The 19,496-nt window shown below is 42.9% G+C and overlaps 1 protein-coding gene across 1 annotated transcript in view; it reads right to left on the bottom strand.

The window, feature by feature from the left end:
* The window catches only part of parlb (presenilin associated, rhomboid-like b), a 52,700-nt gene extending 36,805 nt beyond the window's left edge, over window positions 1–15,895 (bottom strand). The window contains exons 1-6 of the mRNA XM_084318328.1: window positions 15,808–15,895; window positions 13,468–13,699; window positions 12,216–12,356; window positions 10,652–10,700; window positions 5,847–5,942; window positions 3,690–3,839 (exon numbers count right to left, since the gene is read on the bottom strand). Of these exons, the coding sequence (XP_084174454.1) occupies window positions 3,690–3,839; window positions 5,847–5,942; window positions 10,652–10,700; window positions 12,216–12,356; window positions 13,468–13,699; window positions 15,808–15,878 (739 nt within the window). The 5' untranslated portion in view covers window positions 15,879–15,895. The remainder of the gene's footprint in view (window positions 1–3,689; window positions 3,840–5,846; window positions 5,943–10,651; window positions 10,701–12,215; window positions 12,357–13,467; window positions 13,700–15,807) is intronic.
* Window positions 15,896–19,496: the final 3,601 nt, after the last annotated feature.

The raw sequence follows: 19,496 nt of genomic DNA, 5'->3' as shown, positions 1-19,496 counted from the left end.
TTCCACGACGTCAGTAGTACGTCACCCTCCTCTCCTGGTCCTGGACCAAGTTACAGCCCCATCAGCCGTGGTGCTGGGGGCAGATGCTGCTGCTAGTTATTTATTTTTTTAATATTATTATTTTAGTAGTTATTTAAAGTACAGAGCATGTCGATATGCTCGCACTCACTGCAATTTAAAGAAATTGGTGTACTGTGTTCCCCTGCAGGAGATGATGATCATCATACAGACAGACACACAATACATTACACAGTTACACACGCACTCCTCTCACTCACACACAGCGATCAGAGTAAGACACACACACATACTCCTCTCACTCACACACAGCGATCAGAGTAAGACACACACATACACAAATTACACAGTACAGTACACACACTCCTCTCACTCTCACACAGCGATCAGAGTAAGACACACACACATACACAATTACACACACACACGGACTCCTCTCACACCCAGCAAACAAAAGACCTAGAAGTCTGTCTGATCTGACTCATCCCCGTCTCCCCCTACAGCTGTTCCACGACGTCAGTACTCAGTAGTGTACGTCACCCTCCCCTCCTGGTCCTGGACCAAGTTACAGCCCCATCAGCCGTGGTGCTGGGGGCAGATGCTGCTGCTAGTTATTTCTTTTTTCTTATTATTATTTTAGTTATTTAAACTTAAAGTACAGTGCACTACACTTCCAATTTTGTATTATTTAATTTATTTATCTTGTTAAGTTGTTATGAGTGATTGCACTTGACTCAATGCACTGACTGACTGTATTTATATTCATTTAAAGTTGCAAGATCCAAATTAAAATGTTTCATGAGTCATTATTTTAATTTGCTATGGGATCATCATGTTATGATGTTGTTGTTTGGTCCTGACAAGAGTCTCAAAGTCTGGGGTGATGGTAGACAAGCAACTCTGAGGTCATGCTCAATGTCCAATCTGTTCCTCTGCTCTGTCTTCAGCTGGACCAGAGCTGAGAAGCCACTTTCACAAAGATAGGTAGTTAAAAAAAAATAATAATAATAATAATAATATCCCTTTTTTTTTACACATTGGTTTTCGATTAGTCGACTAATCGAAAAAATAATCGGCAGATTAGTCGACTACCAAAATAGTCATTAGTTGCAGCCCTAATCGACAGCGACCTATGATACGTGTGGAGATCGGACAGGGTTGCCCTTCGACTAAAAGTCCATGTGAGATTTCAACTCATAAAATATTACAATTGCACACACACACAAACACACACACCACTCCTCCAAACACACACACCACTCCTCCAAACACACACACACACACACACACACAGGGCTGCACGATTAATCGATTTTAAATCAAAATCGCGATTTGGAATGATGCAATTATCAAATCTAAAAAAAATAACGCATTTAAAAAATATATATATTTAACCAGGAAGTCCCATTGAGATACAAGATCGGTTTGGGAGAGTGAGGTAAGGGGTTTTAGATTGTGTGTTGTGAAGTTTAGACTTCAGAGAGGGAGAGTAAAGTACAGAAAAAAAGGTACCGTTGGGTACCGGTATCGATTCCCAGGTAAAAAGAAACATTTTCAGGCTCAGTGTCCTGAACAGACCCACCGCGTAGGCCAGATACAAGCTGCATTTTACAATAAACCTCTGTGGGGCTGTTAAAAAATAATCATTTGAAATCGCAAATTTAATCGCAATTGCAATATCTGTCAGAAAAATCGCAATTAGATTATTTCCCAAAATCGTGCAGCCCTACACACACAGCACTCCTCCAAACACCTAGGGATGGGTATCGTTAGGATTTTATCGATACTACTACTCTTATCGATACTGCTTAACGGTTCGGTACTTTATCGCTACTCTTATCGGTTCTTTTAGATTATTATTATTTACAAAAACAATTATACATTTATTATTTGAACGGCTTAAGGCTATATCTGTACTTGATGTTTGTTTGTTGTGTTGCATATTTGAAATAAACTTCAATCAAATCAAATTAAAACCCCCCTCTTAAAAACAAAAACCTGTTTAACCTAGCCATCTATAAAACATCATGCGAAAACTGTGAAACAAATGTCCTACTTCGCTATAGAAAGAAATACATAGCAAACATGACTCAGTTATCCAATTAGTGCTGCTGCTTTTTATTTTGTTAAAATCTTTTAGTTAAGACTAAAAGACTACAATATGACTACAACGATTTCATGACGGCTTCCTGTCCTCGCATTTCCGTTTCCGGTTTTACGTAAAATTTTCAACAACAGATTGCTGCTAATTAAACACTTCATGGAAACAGAGTAACGTTAACGTTATGTCGAGTTCATACGTGTAGTACTAGTATGAACTCGACATAACGTTAACATTACTCTGTGTCCACTGTTTCTGCCACCGTTGCGTCGCAGATGGATGGTACACTCTGTTAGCTCCGCAGCTAATCTGCTCCTAGACTACCGATAGCAGTACCGATAACGTCGGAGCTTATCAATACTCCGGTTTTTTCTAATTTAGTACTGTTTCCCGTTTAGAACCGGGGTTCGGGGGGCATCCCTAAACACACACACCACTCCTCCAAACACACACACACACACACACGCACACACCCCTCTCAACCACACACCCAGGGCTTGACATTAACACCGGCCACCGGCCAAATGCTGGTAGAATTCGGCTGTTGCCGGTAACTCCGTCATTCTACCGGCAACAGTGGCCGGTGACTTTTTTTCTATGAAAAATTGTAGTCTACAAAAGGCATCGGCAATAATTAAGTCAATCCAAGTGATACTACATAATACTACAACTCCCACAACAATTCGGAAAAGTGCATTACCGGCCAGATCCTGGTAGTGGTGCTGTCTCGAGAATGGAGTACTCCTTGTTTTCAGACCGGATGTACATTTTTTTCATTCAGGCCTACTTTTTCTGTTAGCGTGAAGCTATGCCTTCATCAGATCGCATGGAATACCTTTTACGACGCCGAATTCAGTATGCAGTAAAGGAATATAGCATCAGCCAATGGACATATCGATCTACCAGATGGCGATCAATAACTGGGAAATCCTTTTTGGGATCCAACCGGCCACAGGTAAGAACGATTTCACGTAGATTTCATGCTGATCAGGTCTTGTTAGCATAGCCAACCAGCCGATGAATGAATGAAAACTTTATTTAACAGATTGCAGAATGGGTACAATACAGTACGGCTCAATACACACAATTGTTAAGGGGATGCAGACCAGCGAAAGACGTTTGTCTTGTTTACATCAGGGTCCCCCATTTTTTATTTATAGTGACATTTATGACATACACAACATACATGACATCATGACACATCAGTGTATGATGCTACAATAACGAATGCCGTTATTGGTAATCAATAATCAGAAACGACGTCCCGGCCGCCCCCCCCCCCCCCCCCCCCCTCCCTTTCATGCATTCATGGTGGAACATGATACCGATCATATGCATTTTGATTTTAAACATATTCATCATCACGCTATAAAATGGGAACGTATTGATGAAAAAATTATTTTGTGTGATTTTTGGCTGGTGAAAATGCTGAGTGGCTAGTGACTTTGGAAAACCACTAGCCACAGTGGCTAGTGAGCGAAAAAGTTAATGTCAAGCCCTGCACACACACCCCTCCTCACACACACACCCCTCTCCTCACACACACACACCTCTCCACACACACACGTACCTGCAGACATGTAGACGGCCATGAACTGCTCCCTGCCCAGCATGGACACGATGCTGGTGGAGAAGCTCCAGAGGACGTACATGTTGGCCGCAAGGTGGAAGAAGGAGTAGTGGCTGAAGGTGGACAGCAGCATGGGGGAACACACGGTCCCTGTGGGGGGAACAAGGAGAATATAGGTGGACAGCAGCATGGGGGAACACACGGTCCCTGTGGGGGGAACAAGGAGAATATAGGTGGACAGCAGCATGGGGGAACACACGGCCCCTGTGGGGGGAACAAGGAGAATATAGGTGGACAGCAGCATGGGGGAACACACGGTCCCTGTGGGGGAACAAGGAGAATATAGGTGGACAGCAGCATGGGGGAACACACGGTCCCTGTGGGGGGAACAAGGAGAATATAGGTGGACAGCAGCATGGGGGAACACACGGTCCCTGTGGGGGAACAAGGAGAATATAGGTGGACAGCAGCATGGGGGAACACACGGTCCCTGTGGGGGGAACAAGGAGAATATAGGTGGACAGCAGCATGGGGGAACACACGGTCCCTGTGGGGGGAACAAGGAGAATATACTGCTCATACTTTATAATAAACTATTTCAGGAGTGGAGTATGTGGTAATGAAAGTATGCGTACTGGATAGCCTTTACTCTGTAGTGTGTGGTACTGTACTCTGTAGTGTGTGGTACTGTACTCTGTAGTGTGTGGTACTGTACTCTGTAGTGTGTGGTACTCTGTAGTGTGTGGTACTGTACTCTGTAGTGTGTGGTACTGTACTCTGTAGTGTGTGGTACTGTACTCTGTAGTGTGTGGTACTGTACTCTGTAGTGTGTGGTACTCTGTAGTGTGTGGTACTGTACTCTGTAGTAGTGTGGTACTGTACTCTGTAGTGTGTGGTACTGTACTCTGTAGTAGTGTGGTACTGTACTCTGTAGTGTGTGGTACTGTACTCTGTAGTGTGTGGTACTGTACTCTGTAGTAGTGTGGTACTGTACGCTGTAGTGTGTGGTACTGTACTCTGTAGTGTGTGGTACTGTACTCTGTAGTGTGTGGTACTGTACTCTGTAGTGTGTGGTACTGTACTCTGTAGTGTGTGGTACTGTACTCTGTAGTGTGTGGTACTGTACTCTGTAGTGTGTGGTACTGTACTCTGTAGTGTGTGGTACTGTACTCTGTAGTGTGTGGTACTGTACTCTGTAGTGTGTGGTACTGTACTCTGTAGTGTGTGGTACTGTACTCTGTAGTGTGTGGTACTGTACTCTGTAGTAGTGTGGTACTGTACTCTGTAGTAGTGTGGTACTGTACTCTGTAGTGTGGTACTCTGTAGTGTGTGGTACTGTACTCTGTAGTGTGTGGTACTGTACTCTGTAGTGTGTGGTACTGTACTCTGTAGTGTGTGGTACTGTACTCTGTAGTGTGTGGTACTGTACTCTGTAGTGTGTGGTACTGTACTCTGTAGTGTGTGGTACTGTACTATGTAGTGTGTGGTACTCTGTAGTGTGTGGTACTGTACTCTGTAGTGTGTGGTACTGTACTCTGTAGTGTGTGGTACTGTACTCTGTAGTAGTGTGGTACTGTACGCTGTAGTGTGTGGTACTGTACTCTGTAGTGTGTGGTACTGTACTCTGTAGTGTGTGGTACTGTACTCTGTAGTGTGTGGTACTGTACTCTGTAGTGTGTGGTACTGTACTCTGTAGTAGTGTGGTACTGTACTCTGTAGTGTGTGGTACTGTACTCTGTAGTGTGTGGTACTGTACTCTGTAGTAGTGTGGTACTGTACTCTGTAGTGTGTGGTACTGTACTCTGTAGTGTGTGGTACTGTACTCTGTAGTGTGTGGTACTGTAATCTGTAGTGTGTGGTACTGTACTCTGTAGTAGTGTGGTACTGTACTCTGTAGTAGTGTGGTACTGTACTCTGTAGTGTGTGGTACTGTACTCTGTAGTAGTGTGGTACTGTACTCTGTAGTGTGTGGTACTGTACTCTGTAGTGTGTGGTACTGTACTCTGTAGTAGTGTGGTACTGTACTCTGTAGTGTGTGGTACTGTACTCTGTAGTGTGTGGTACTGTACTCTGTAGTGTGTGGTACTGTACTCTGTAGTGTGTGGTACTGTACTCTGTAGTAGTGTGGTACTGTACTCTGTAGTGTGTGGTACTCACTGGCGGCGGGGTTGGCGGTGAAGTACTTGATCATGGAGCGTTGCAGAGCAGGAACCCTCCAGCAGCAGAACACCAGCACGTTAGCAGCGATGATCCCTGGAGACACAGACAGATGACGCTTTTCAGTCCAAAATGAAAGAATCAGAGGCAGATCTGTTAGTGTTTTAATAAATCAACCTGTTCACTCACCTGAATACTAGAAACTATGAATAAATTGTGATTGTTCATTTATTTAAATCTTTTTGTTGTGCGTTTCTGTGTTTTTATTCATGCTTCCCCCTAGCCCCTTCCGTGACTGCGATGTGCAAGCCAGGGGCTGGCTTTTTAATATGCAGTCACTCTCAGCTATGTAGCTACCAGGCTCGTTTGGACCACCAAGCACTGCTTCCGAGCTCGGGGTGGGTAAAAAATATATCAGATATGAATTTCAAAAGGTACCCAGCGTACAAAGTACAGTGACGCGCTGGGGTCTGAAAGCTCGGAGTTGCTAATAAACATTTTAAATCATTGTTATAAAACCAGTGGTACTCACAGAGCGAGCCGTGTATTTCCGCCGTTGGTGTCACAGCGCATGCGCACCAGGCTATTTACAAATATGCGAAACTATGGAAGGAGTAAGCCGACCACTAAAAAGAAAACCCACCGCGGCAGCGTGAGCAGATAACAAAATAAAGTTTCGAAAGGAGTGGAAGTTTGGACTCTTTGGAGCTAATGTTAGTAGTGTTTCAAGAGCAGAGGTGGAAAATGAGCTACACTTTCTAACAACCTGCCCAGTGTGCCCACTGTACCAAGACATCAGAGACATATACACTCACCATGAATTGCAAACACCCAAAGAGAGTTTGAAAACATGTATTGTGCCGTTGACTGCGGTAAACAAAACGTGACATCATTGGACTTTTTCTCATTACCGACAATAGGCACCGTTGGATCTCACGCGAATCGATACTCGGTAGTACCGACGTGTTTCGGTAGGTACTAGGGATGCCCCGATCACGTTTTTTGCCACCGATACCGATCACCGATCGTCGTGAGCCATATCGGCCGATAAAGATCCGATACCGATAGTTTTTGATTTAAAAAAATGTAATTTAATTTTATATAATTATTATAATTTTTTTTATAAAATATATATATTATATAATTAGACTTGTACTTGTATTATCTGCGAGACATCGCCACCACGCAACAAGCTCCACTGTCTGTGTGTACTCTAGTAGCCTCCAGCTACGGCCAGGATTCTCCGGAGCTGCACCTGGACCCTATACTCGAGTAGCCTCGAGCTACGGCAAGGATTCTCCGGCGCTGCAGCTGGACCCTAGTATTGGTATAACGTTAAATCACATTCACAAGCCCTCAGCTCAAATACGCATCGAATCAGTGTTATAAGACATTGATATCAGGAGCTATCTGTAGCTACTGCTAGCCGGATATATAGCGTTAATACAACGCCTCAGTGAATTATTTAGTTCAATGGGACATTTCGTTTTGAACAGTGAACTAACTTGCCCTAACGTAAGCTAACAGCTAACAGCTAACAGAGCTATCATACACGTCTCTACTAGACTTGATGGAGCGTTTGTTGATGTCAGGAGCTATCGGTAGCTGGCCGGCTAGATACCGTTCGGTTAGACAATGCCTCATCATGTATTAAACTAAAAGTGAATAGTTGACTGGGTCATTTTGTAACGGTAGCTAAGCTAACGTTAGCTCAGGGAGACGCCGTCCTCCCGTGTCCCGTCCCACTAGACTACTAGACCCGTGTTTACATGCGTGCGGGAGGGGCTGGAGGGAGGAGCAGACGCCGCACAGCTCCCGGCGTCTGAGACAGAACTCAGCGAGACGAGCGAGTGAGATCGGGTTTGACGATCGGCGAAAATAAAGCATTATCACCGATCACCAATCGCATATTTATACTGATTATCGGCCGATAACGATCGGTGGCCGATCGATCGGGGCATCCCTAGTAGGTACCTTTAGGTACCCCCCCCCCCCACCCTTTCATGCATGCATGATGAAACATAATACCGATAATCTAGCGTTGATTTCAGATTGATTGTTGATCCAAGCGAGGAATGGCATGGTTCCTAGTGAAATGCACTAAAACGCTGTTTAGCGGCGTTTCCTGGGATTACACAGAATTACTCAAACTATACTCATATTCACCACGGTATAAAACGGGAATGTATAGATGAAAGAATTATGTTTTTTGCATCTTGACCGGAAGAAACTCAATGACAATCGACTATATTATTAGATCCATAGCTATAATATTTAATATAGTTTCCAAACACCGGCATGTAGCCCCATTCATTACAGCGCCATACGGCCCACAGCTACATCTGGCGCTGAATGTGTTAACAATTGTGTGTATTGAGCTGTACTGTATTGTACCCATTCTGCAATCTGTTAATACAATTTTCAATCAATCAATATAAACACGATATTCCAGGCAAGGCTTGTAAGAATTATGAATTAAGAATGAACCTAAATATGTAGTTTGACTGATAGATACACAAAATGGGTTTATTTATGTTGATTTAATTTAGTTGTGTTGATGTTTCCATTTTTGCAAAATGGGTATATTCTGTTTGGTTTTCCGCAATAAGTCTATCAGTGTGCTGTATGTGTGTAGGGGCAGGTATATATAAGAATTTTTCTTCTTCCTGTTCCTTTCGGCCATGGAATTTGGTGGATTATATTAATATGTACTGTTGGACTGTGGTAATTCCATGTACGAATAAATAAATTATGATGATGAATTCGTTTTTTTACTTCCGTTGTCGAAGGCTGGTGTGAGCTGGGTAGTGTAGTTTTATGAAATTTAGACATCCATCTAAAGCCCTGGGTCTCCTTGCTTTTGACAACGATTTCATGAGTGCTTCCTGTTCTCACGTATGAATCCTTCAATTTCCAATGCAAAGTGCAGAGATGTTTTATAAGCTCATATTTATAGAACACTTAAATCATTGCTAAACAAGCGTAGTGCTGAAAATATACACTTTGACTGCCGTTTTGATAGAGTTAGGGTCTTTACTCTTGGCTACATTTGAAAAAGAACATCACTTAATGTTGGAATTGGATTGGAATTGGATGTTGGACCACAATGGAAACAAGCCTTGGCTTTATTGTGTTTTATCCATTTTTGACCAGCGTGCTGACACTGTTATTTGTTTTTCAAATGTTTGTCCTACGATTGTGTCAAAATAAAGTATTCAATCAATCAATCAAACTAAATACGGACTGTATTGATCTATATGTTCAACGTTAAATAAATCTCGGCCTGGTACCGAGGGGTTATGGGGTTATGCAGGGCTTTCCCTAAACATTATGCAGGTCTTTCCCTAAAAAGAGAGAGCGCACATTACACCTTTTAAAGTCCCTGCATTGGTTTCCTGTTAGATTTAGAATAGATTTTAAGACCCTTTTATTGGTTTTGAAATCGCTAAATGGCAATGATGCACCCGCCTGTTCTGAAATGCTTCTTAGGTCAGTAACTAAAGCAGAGGGCTGCGTTGAACTACTACTGTCACTGTATGTTACTGAAACCACAACAAGGCGGGGCGACAGTGGCTTGGGAGGTAGAGCAGTCGTCTGGTAATCCAGAGGTTCCCGGTTTCCGCTTCCAGCTCCTCACGGCAGCGTGTCGAAGTGTCCTTGAGCAAGACACTTAACCCCTAACTAGTGATGTGACGTTTGAAGCGAGGCATCGATGCTTGTGTCGAGTAATCCAGGCATATTTAAGTGGAGCGTGTATCGAGGCGTGTATCAGGTGACGTATGTGATGACGTCCGAAGCCTCGGTCCGCGTCACTGATTCAGGAAATGGCTTCGGGGTTGGTGCGCAACACAATGTGTTGACATAGGAATTCATTACGAGTTTCTTTGCGTTGGAGAATCCCGTGGAGTACTGGGAAAGACAAATAAATGTGTATCCTAATAATCCCAACATATATATAACAGATGGTAGCGCGAGGCACTGTCAGTCACGATGGACTTCAAGCGTTGTGAAGTGACTGGCGAGTAGCGGTACTGCGAGTTAAACTCACTCCACTTAAAAAGACACACTTTACACATCATTGAGTGTGAATTCACCGCTTGGTGTAGCGGTCTGTGCTGTCACCTGTCGCCCGTGTCGCGGCAGACCCGGGTTCTAAACTCCCTCGGGGCATCGAAGTTAAACACAACGCAAAAAAGGTGACGATATATCAGCTCCGTTACATATAAACTTGCTGTAATGTCTAACTTGCTGTGCCTAATCTGATCACATCTGTATGATCCAAATGCAGGATGGCATGTCGATTTTGAGTTGCTTTTTCTGAATAAAAATGAATGAAGCAAGCACTTCCTCCTCTGTCCCTGCCATCATTCTGTTAGAAAAACAGACACAATATTATTTGTTTATTGGCATCATCATCACATCAAAGCTTCAGACACCAAAGCCATGGTATCATTATAATCACGCAGCCTGTTCTACATGTATTGTCCACTTGATGGCACAGTAAAGCAAATTAAACACCATGAAGCTTCAACACATGTGTGGCACAATTGGATGGAAAGCCTCAATGCTTCATGAAGCTTCATCTCGCCATCACTACCCCTAACTGCTCCCGATGAGCAGGCCGGCACCTTGCATGGTTGCCTCCGCCGTTTAACCGCGTGACTGAGGACGTGGTGGAGCACCAGCAGCACTCATGCACCAACTAACCCATGCGGTGATTCTAGAAACGCTCCTTTCGAACACCCAATAAAAAGTCACTGAATGTAGGAGAAACCATGGAGACAGACGGGGAGCTGAGGACTAACCTGTGACGGTCCGCTGGCCTTCACTTAAGTGGTTCCACCATTGGTTGACCTGAAACAGACATACAGCCAATCAGATGACAGTTACTTTTATATTACAACAAAGTGTCCAAATAAGTGTTTTGGTGCTACAACCTAGAACAATACAACCTAGAACAATACAACCTAGAACAATACAACCACACCGGGACGTTATTGGTGGATTTGTATGTATTCCCCCCCCCGGTGCTGAATGGGTTATTTCATGAAGGATAACAAGCACATGTGTTGGGCACTAGATCTAAAGAGCTCCTTCTGCAGGACTGCGTTGGGCACTAGATCTAAAGAGGTCCTTCTGCAGGACTGCGTTGGGCACTAGATCTAAAGAGGTCCTTCTGCAGGACTGCGTTGGGCACTAGATCTAAAGAGGTCCTTCTGCAGGACTGCGTTGGGCACTAGATCTAAAGAGGTGCTTCTGCAGGACTGCGTTGGGCACTAGATCTAAAGAGCTCCTTCTGCAGGACTGCGTTGGGCACTAGATCTAAAGAGGTCCTTCTGCAGGACTGCGTTGGGCACTAGATCTAAAGAGCTCCTTCTGCAGGACTGCGTTGGGCACTAGATCTAAAGAGCTCCTTCTGCAGGACTGCGTTGGGCACTAGATCTAAAGAGCTCCTTCTGCAGGACTGCGTTGGGCACTAGATCTAAAGAGCTCCTTCTGCAGGACTGCGTTGGGCACTAGATCTAAAGAGCTCCTTCTGCAGGACTGCGTTGGGCACTAGATCTAAAGAGCTCCTTCTGCAGGACTGCGTTGGGCACTAGATCTAAAGAGCTCCTTCTGCAGGACTGCGTTGGGCACTAGATCTAAAGAGCTCCTTCTGCAGGACTGCGTTGGGCACTAGATCTAAAGAGCTCCTTCTGCAGGACTGCGTTGGGCACTAGATCTAAAGAGCTCCTTCTGCAGGACTGCGTTGGGCACTAGATCTAAAGAGCTCCTTCTGCAGGACTGCGTTGGGCACTAGATCTAAAGAGCTCCTTCTGCAGGACTGCGTTGGGCACTAGATCTAAAGAGGTCCTTCTGCAGGACTGCGTTGGGCACTAGATCTAAAGAGCTCCTTCTGCAGGACTGCGTTGGGCACTAGATCTAAAGAGGTGCTTCTGCAGGACTGCGTTGGGCACTAGATCTAAAGAGGTCCTTCTGCAGGACTGCGTTGGGCACTAGATCTAAAGAGGTCCTTCTGCAGAACTGCGTTGGGCACTAGATCTAAAGAGCTCCTTCTGCAGGACTGCGTTGGGCACTAGATCTAAAGAGCTCCTTCTGCAGGACTGCGTTGGGCATTTTTTATTTTACAGATTTGTTGATCGATTCAACTAATCGATTAGTCGACAAAAATCCATGACTGGATATCAAAATAACATATTTACTGCCACAACCTGGAACATTGAGAACAATTTGGAACCAAAACAGAAATATAGGCAATCATATCATAGTCCTAATGTCTAACCCTGACACACCGATGACCTCATTGGATGACACACCGATGACCTCATTGGATGACACACTGATGACCTCACTGGATGACACACTCACCTCTCTACGAAAGTCTACTTCTTTCTGTGGCCGCAGTTTTTCCAGCCAGTCGGCCCGGGCCTCGTCAAAGTATCCCTGGACGCGAGACTTGAGAGACTCGTACTGCCAGATGGCTGCCGTGCCGAAGGAACAGCCTGTAAACTGACATGGAGTTAGTATCCTTCCTTCTGGTCAACCTGTAAACTGACATGGAGTTAGTGTAACCTTCCTTCTGGTCAACCTGTAAACTGACATGGAGTTAGTAACCTTCCTTCTGGTCTGCCTGTAAACTGACATGGAGTTAGTATCCTTCCTTCTGGTCTGCCTGTAAACTGACATGGAGTTAGTATCCTTCCTTCTGGTCTGCCTGTAAACTGACATGGAGTTAGTATCCTTCCTTCTGGTCTGCCTGTAAACTGACATGGAGTTAGTATCCTTCCTTCTGGTCTGCCTGTAAACTGACATGGAGTTAGTATCCTTCCTTCTGGTCTGCCTGTAAACTGACATGGAGTTAGTATCCTTCCTTATGGTCTGCCTGTAAACTGACATGGAGTTAGTATCCTTCCTTCTGGTCTGCCTGTAAACTGACATGGAGTTAGTATCCTTCCTTCTGGTCAACCTGTAAACTGACATGGAGTTAGTATCCTTCCTTCTGGTCAGACTCAGCATGTAAACTGACATGGAGTTAGTGACCAAACTAGCCCTAGTGTGTACGGAGTTACTAGCCCTAGTGTGTACGCAGTTACTAGCCCTAGTGTGTACGCAGTTACTAGCCCTAGTGTGTACGCAGTTACTAGCCCTAGTGTGTACGCAGTTACTAGCCCTAGTGTGTACGCAGTTACTAGCCCTAGTGTGTACGCAGTTACTAGCCCTAGTGTGTACGCAGTTACTAGCGCTAGTGTGTACGCAGTTACTAGCCCTAGTGTGCTCGGAGCCCCGCTTGGTACTGCACTCTGTTTACTTTTAGTTTAGTTTAGTTTTGGTCTGATGTGTGGGTTGGAGTTGAGTGGGAGAGGGGTGGCTACTGCTGGCCTCTGCCAAGGTCTGGAGAAATTCCCAGTAGAATAATTTCTTTGATCATTAAAAAAGTTACTAAACACTGATCAGACCAAAGCAATGAATGTAAACAAAGTGTACAAAATACCATGTGGGGCTATTTTGCCTAGAAGTCACCATTTGACAGCATTGCAGATTCTACCTTTAAATCACACGTAAACAAAAACAAAAAAAACAACACGAAAAGAAAAGCAAGAGCATGGTCAGAGTCTCCTACCCCTATGGTGAACACCAGAGGCTTGACTAGTCTGCCAAACGGCCTGGGGGGCGCACGTGGTACCGGGGGCTCAGGAACCTGCACTGTCCCCTTCCTGTCGACCAGCTTCTTGCTGGAGTCCACGTGCGACGGGCCCACCTCCTCCACCTTCTCCACCTGCTCCACCTTCTTCACCTCCGTCTTCTTTGTCACCTTCCTGAAGCCACATCTCTGCTGGAAGCTGAGGTTTATCCTGTACACGGGAAGCAGTTCAACTTGATGAGTCACTGAGTTTATTTACTTTAGGCGTTTCTGGTTACCTCATTAGGTCAAGAAGAACAGCTTGGAATCGTGCTGAGAAAGGTCTCTACGTCGACAGCATCATCGGTAAGAAGGAAATTAGGGCTTGAGGTCCAAAATTCTGACTCACAAAATGTATCAAGATGTAAGAACATCAATCGAGTACCTCAGATGAAGAACCATATAAGTACGTCCTAAGGTTTTCAGAGGAACAATGTTTTCAAACGTTGTTATCTAAAGATGGTAAGTTAGAGTTTTGTGTTCATTCATAGTTAAAGACAGTAGAGGTTGAGTAGTTTATTATCTAAAGATGGTGAGTTAGTGTTGTGTTCATTCATAGTTAAAGACAGTAGATGTTGATTGAGTACTTTATTATGTAAAGATGGTAAGTTACTTTATTATGTAAAGATGGTAAGTTAGAGTGTTGTGTTCATTCATAGTTAAAGACAGTAGAGGTTGAGTACTTTATTGTCTAAAGATGGTAAGTTAGTGTTGTGTTCATTCATAGTTAAAGACAGTAGAGGTTGAGTACTTTATTGTCTAAAGATGGTAAGTTAGAGTGTTGTGTTCATTCATAGTTAAAGACCGTAGAGTTTGAGTACTTTATAGTGATATAAGTTAAGTTGCCACATGCACACTCCAAGTGATTTAGATTAACTTCAGAACTGCTAATACGTGGTCTGTGGGATTTCAAAAGGGACTTATGTGGTTCAATTGGAAATTCAGTTTGACAACACACTTCATCAATCAGCTCCACACTGAGATTTTCCATGAATACACAGATATCCACAAAATGTGAATCACTACCCTCCTTCAAAACCGCTCTCAAAGAGCACCTACGGGAGGCTGCAATTCAAAACTGGCCCCCGGAAATGTCTGAACCACCCAGGCACCCACCCCCTCCTAATGTACAGTAACTCTCCCCCCATGTATGTATATAGTTACTGTTAGGATCTCTGTTTAACAGTACTGTATGTTTTTTATATCTTGTATGTCACAAATGTCATGATTAGTTTTGATGATGATTATTAGATTAGATTTGTATATCTGTGTATATTGTGTATGTCATAAATGTCATTATGAATAAAAAATGGGGGACCCTGATGTAAACAAGACGAAAGTCTTTCTCTGGTCTGCATCCCCTTAACAATTGTGTGTATTGAGCTGTACTGTACCCATTCTGCAACTGTTACTTAAAGTTTTCAATCAATCAATGAATCCCCTACTAACGCCTTGTATCTGTATGTTCTACTTATAAAGCTTGTAATGTAGCCTAAATAGCTCTCTCTTTGCATCTAGCTAGTGTTACTGTTCCTTGCACTGTACTTGACTTCATGATGCTAGCTAACGTAAATTACCTAGAAACCTTTCTAGTTCGCGTTAGCTGGCTTGCTGACAACTGGCAAGCAACGCAGGGTTGACAACACCGAACTATAACGTTAACAGGGTTGACAACACTGAACTTTATGACATTAACAGGATTAAAACTGAACTATATTACGTTAACAGAGTTGACACTACTGTACTACTGTATACCGTTAACAGGGTTGACACCATCAATAGATATATATCTATGGTTGACAGTGACACTGGCTGCACTGCACTATACAGAGTGACAACACTGAACTAACGTTATATGATGTTAGAGTTGACACCGAACTATATACAGTTAACAGGGTTGACACCGAACTAACTTATATTACAGTTAACAGGGTTGACAACACGTAACTATATAACGTTAACAGGGTTTAACTATATAATATTGTTTACCTATATAATGTTAACAGGGTTTAACTATATGTTAAAATGGTTTAACTAACAGGGTTTAACTAACTTATATAACGTTAACAGGGTTTAACTATATAACGTTAACCGGGTTTAACTATATAATGTTAACAGAGTTGACAGAACTTACCAGCCAGACAAACAAAGTGACGAACTGACGTTAGCCAAGTTAGCTGCACGTTTAGCTGTAGTAACTAGTCCGTGACTCACGACGAGGTCTTGCAAAGTGACCAACTTGTCATTTAAATCGACACACGTCAATATTATTCCACATACCTGTTTCCCTTGACAGTGGAGCTTAATATCCCATCTTTAGCGAATCTGAAAACACATCCCGTCCACGCCATGTTGAAGCCTAATAACCCCAACGACCCTGTCTGCCAATAGTATGCAGCTGCAGAGCCGCAGAGCCCGCGGCAGTCTCACGGCCGCTCAGCAGCGCCACCCACCCAATGGCTGAATTGGAGTATTGCACTGTGCGTGCACAGCTGTGAGATCCGCGCGAGGCCAGATATCTTGAATGAATGCGTTTATTTATTTTGAACATAATTTGAAGATAAATTATAATAAAAAACTCGACAATTCTGGGGACGTTTTTCAAAAGGACGTTCGAACCTTCGTTTTTAATTAAAAAAATGTAATAAAAAAAATAGACAATTAGACAAATAGACAAAAAATAGACAATTCCACGCAGGGAAATTGTGAAAGTGTGGGTGATGCCTATGCACCACCGGCCAATGGGAGAGGGTCTGTATTGTCTCTGTATTGTCTCTTTCCACAGCAAAACGGTAGGCACCTTGGTTGAGAAATGCAGGCTTCAATCTATGTTGTTTAGTCTATCTGTTCAGTACTGTTTCAAGATGCAGCACAATGAGATCTTCTGAGAGAGTTGTTGAATAGATACACAAATGTTCTAGAATGTTTGATTATGACATCATACTGTGACATCACAAATGTTCTAGAATGTTCTATTATGACATCATACTGTGACATCACAAATGTTCTAGAATGTTCTATTATTTATGACATCATACTGTGACATCACAAAATAATTTAAGTAAAAAAATTTGAATAAAGTGATTCAAACTTCATCAGGGTTTTTCGAACAGACGTTCGAATCTTCGTTTTTAATTAAAACATTTAAATAATTTTTTTTATTTTTATAAATTTGTTTTTATATCCTCAAACTAAATCCCCAATTTGAATAAAGTGATTCAAACTTCGTCAGGGTTTTTCGAAAGGACGTTCGAACCTTCGTTTTTAATTAAAAAAGTTTAATAAAAAAAATAGACAATTAGACAAATAGACAAAAAATAGACAATTCCACGCAGGGAAATTGTGAAAGTGTGGGTGATGCCTGTGCACCACCGGCCAAAGGGAGAGGGTCTGTATTGTCTCTATGACAAACGGTTCAAAAGATACAAAAAGGGGGCGCGGCCTAAGGACCTGGTCAATATAGACCAATGAAAGAGGCTATCCCTACTGAGTACAATGGCACGCACAACCCGCAAGTCTCTACGGACAAACGGTTCAAAAGATACAAAAAGGGGGTGTGGCCTAAGGATCGGGGGGAGTGGAGAGAGAGAGAGAGAGAGAGAGAGAGAGAGAGAGAGAGAGAGTGTTGATTGTCCTTACTGTTATTACTAATATTATGATATTTTATTGCTTAATATATATGTTATTGTTTGTATGTTGAACTTGCTTTGGCAATAAGTATGTTAATATTTCATGCCAATAAAGCCTATTTGAATTTGAATTTGAGAGAGAGAGAGAGAGAGAGAGAGAGAGAGAGAGAGAGAGAGAGAGAGAGAGAGAGAGAGAGAGAGAGAGAGAGAGAGAGAGAGAGAGAGAGAGAGCTATAGCAGCGGTGCAGCAGGCACTTCAATTTGTTCAACTTTGTCGGCTTGAATACAGATGTGTTGCAGCTCCGGCAAAGATTTCCCATTTTGAATTGTGATATGCATCTAGAAAAATAAAGGGCCTAATTGGTCAAATTGAACGTTCTTATATGATTCCACAAACATAACTTTGACCACAAGACCACCTGACATACCCACATATGTAGTGTCTTATGTAGTCTTATGCATAATTGCACATTAGTTCATGTATAATATTGTAAAATAGCTTAGACATAGCCTACTTGCATAGAATAGTCATGTATAATAATGTATAATATTGCTGGCTGTACAATACTGCTGTACAATACTGCTGTATGCTTATAAAATACTGCTGTTATATCCAGTATACACATATTTACATTAAACATAATATTCACCATTCCTTAATTACCATCATACCCACATCACATAGACTGTAGTGTATAGCATATAGCAAAAGTATACCGTTACCTGGCCCATGGGGACATTAACGTGTGTTGTCGGGCCTTACAAATAAATTAGATTTTGATTTGATTATCAATAAGGTAGGATATCTGGAACACACAAACACACTATTTTTTAAATCACATGCCATGAAACTAGAGAGTCTAACTTCAAGAAACAGGCTGTTCATTCAACAATGTATGTATATATGTTTGTGGAGTGAATATGAGTTGCATAAGATAATAGAGTGTGAAGGGGGTAGGAATACATACATTTACACTTCATCTTACTCCTGCTTGTTTGTTTTTTAATCTGTTTATTACTTGTTTTTTATTATTATTTATTTTCAATTTATGTTCGAAATAAATAAACGCATTCATTCAAGATATTGTGTGAGCAAAAGTATAGTTCATTTACTCATACAGTATGTACATTCTCTGGCCTCGCGCGGATCTCACAGCGCGGCCCGCACAGTGCAATACTCCAATTCAGCCATTGGCAATTCAGGTGGGTGGCGCTGCTGAGCGGCCCTCACAGCGCGGCCGTCAGAGCGCGGCCCTGAGACTGCCGCTGGGTCTGCGGCTCTGCAGCCATAGATATGTCTGCAGCCACAGCTGCATGGAGTAGGGTCGAGCTGCAGACTCGGAGCCTCGAGGTCCAGATTGGTACTTCCGAGCGCCACAGGACTTCCGACCGCCACAGGACTAATGCGGAAGTATCTCGAAGTACGTCTGACGTATCTCGAATTACGTCTGACGTTTCTCTTCATAAAATAATATAAAATCAGCAGCATGGGGAGGGCCGGGGGGGGGGGGAGGTACAGGTAGTAGAAGACATAGAGGTACAGGTCACATAATTATAGTACAGTGGAGAAGTAAAAATGGAATAAAAAGGCAGTGTAAACAATATACAATATTATTAACTCTAATAATAACACGCCTCGCGGGCTCATTATAATACGAGTCACATAATTATAGTACAGTGGAGAAGTAAAAATGGAATAAAAAGGCAGTGTAAACAATATACAATATTATTAACTCTAATAATAACACGCCTCGCGGGCTCCTCATTATAATACGAGAGCCGTGGGTCTGCATTGTATAGAGCGGATCCCCCGGCCGTATTCAAGCGCTGGAGCGCTTTGCGATGGATCAAACTGTATTAATATAGTAGTAATAATAGTAGTTGGCTAGTTACGCGCTTCTGGCCACCTCCCGCAGTGCGCGCATACACACATACTGTCTGTAGCTATACAGTACGTGCAAAATTAATTGTCAAGAGCCTCATCTCATCTGGCTCTGCAAATAGATCTAGAGTCTGAATATCATATAATAGCCTGCTGATGATCTCTCTCTCGAGTCAAATCCATTCTGAGAACGGAATGCAGTGCCCGCGACGAGGGTCTTGATTGATTGATTGATTGATTGATTGATTGATTGATTGATTGATTGATTGATTGATTGATTGATTGAAAATTGTATTAACAGATCATGCTGGACCTACAAAAGGCCTTTGACACTGTCAATCACTCCATTCTTGATTGAACATTTTATTAACAGATTGCAGAATGGGTACAGTACAGTACAGCTCAATACACACAATTGTTAAGGGGATGCAGACCAGAGAAAGACTTTCGCCTTGGGG

The sequence above is a fragment of the Notolepis coatsorum genome (genome assembly GCF_963971535.1).
Source record: "Notolepis coatsorum genome assembly, chromosome: 1".
Taxonomy (NCBI): domain Eukaryota; kingdom Metazoa; phylum Chordata; class Actinopteri; order Aulopiformes; family Paralepididae; genus Notolepis; species Notolepis coatsorum.
Note: the sequence above shows the minus strand (reverse complement) of the source record. Positions and strands in the feature narration are given on the sequence as shown.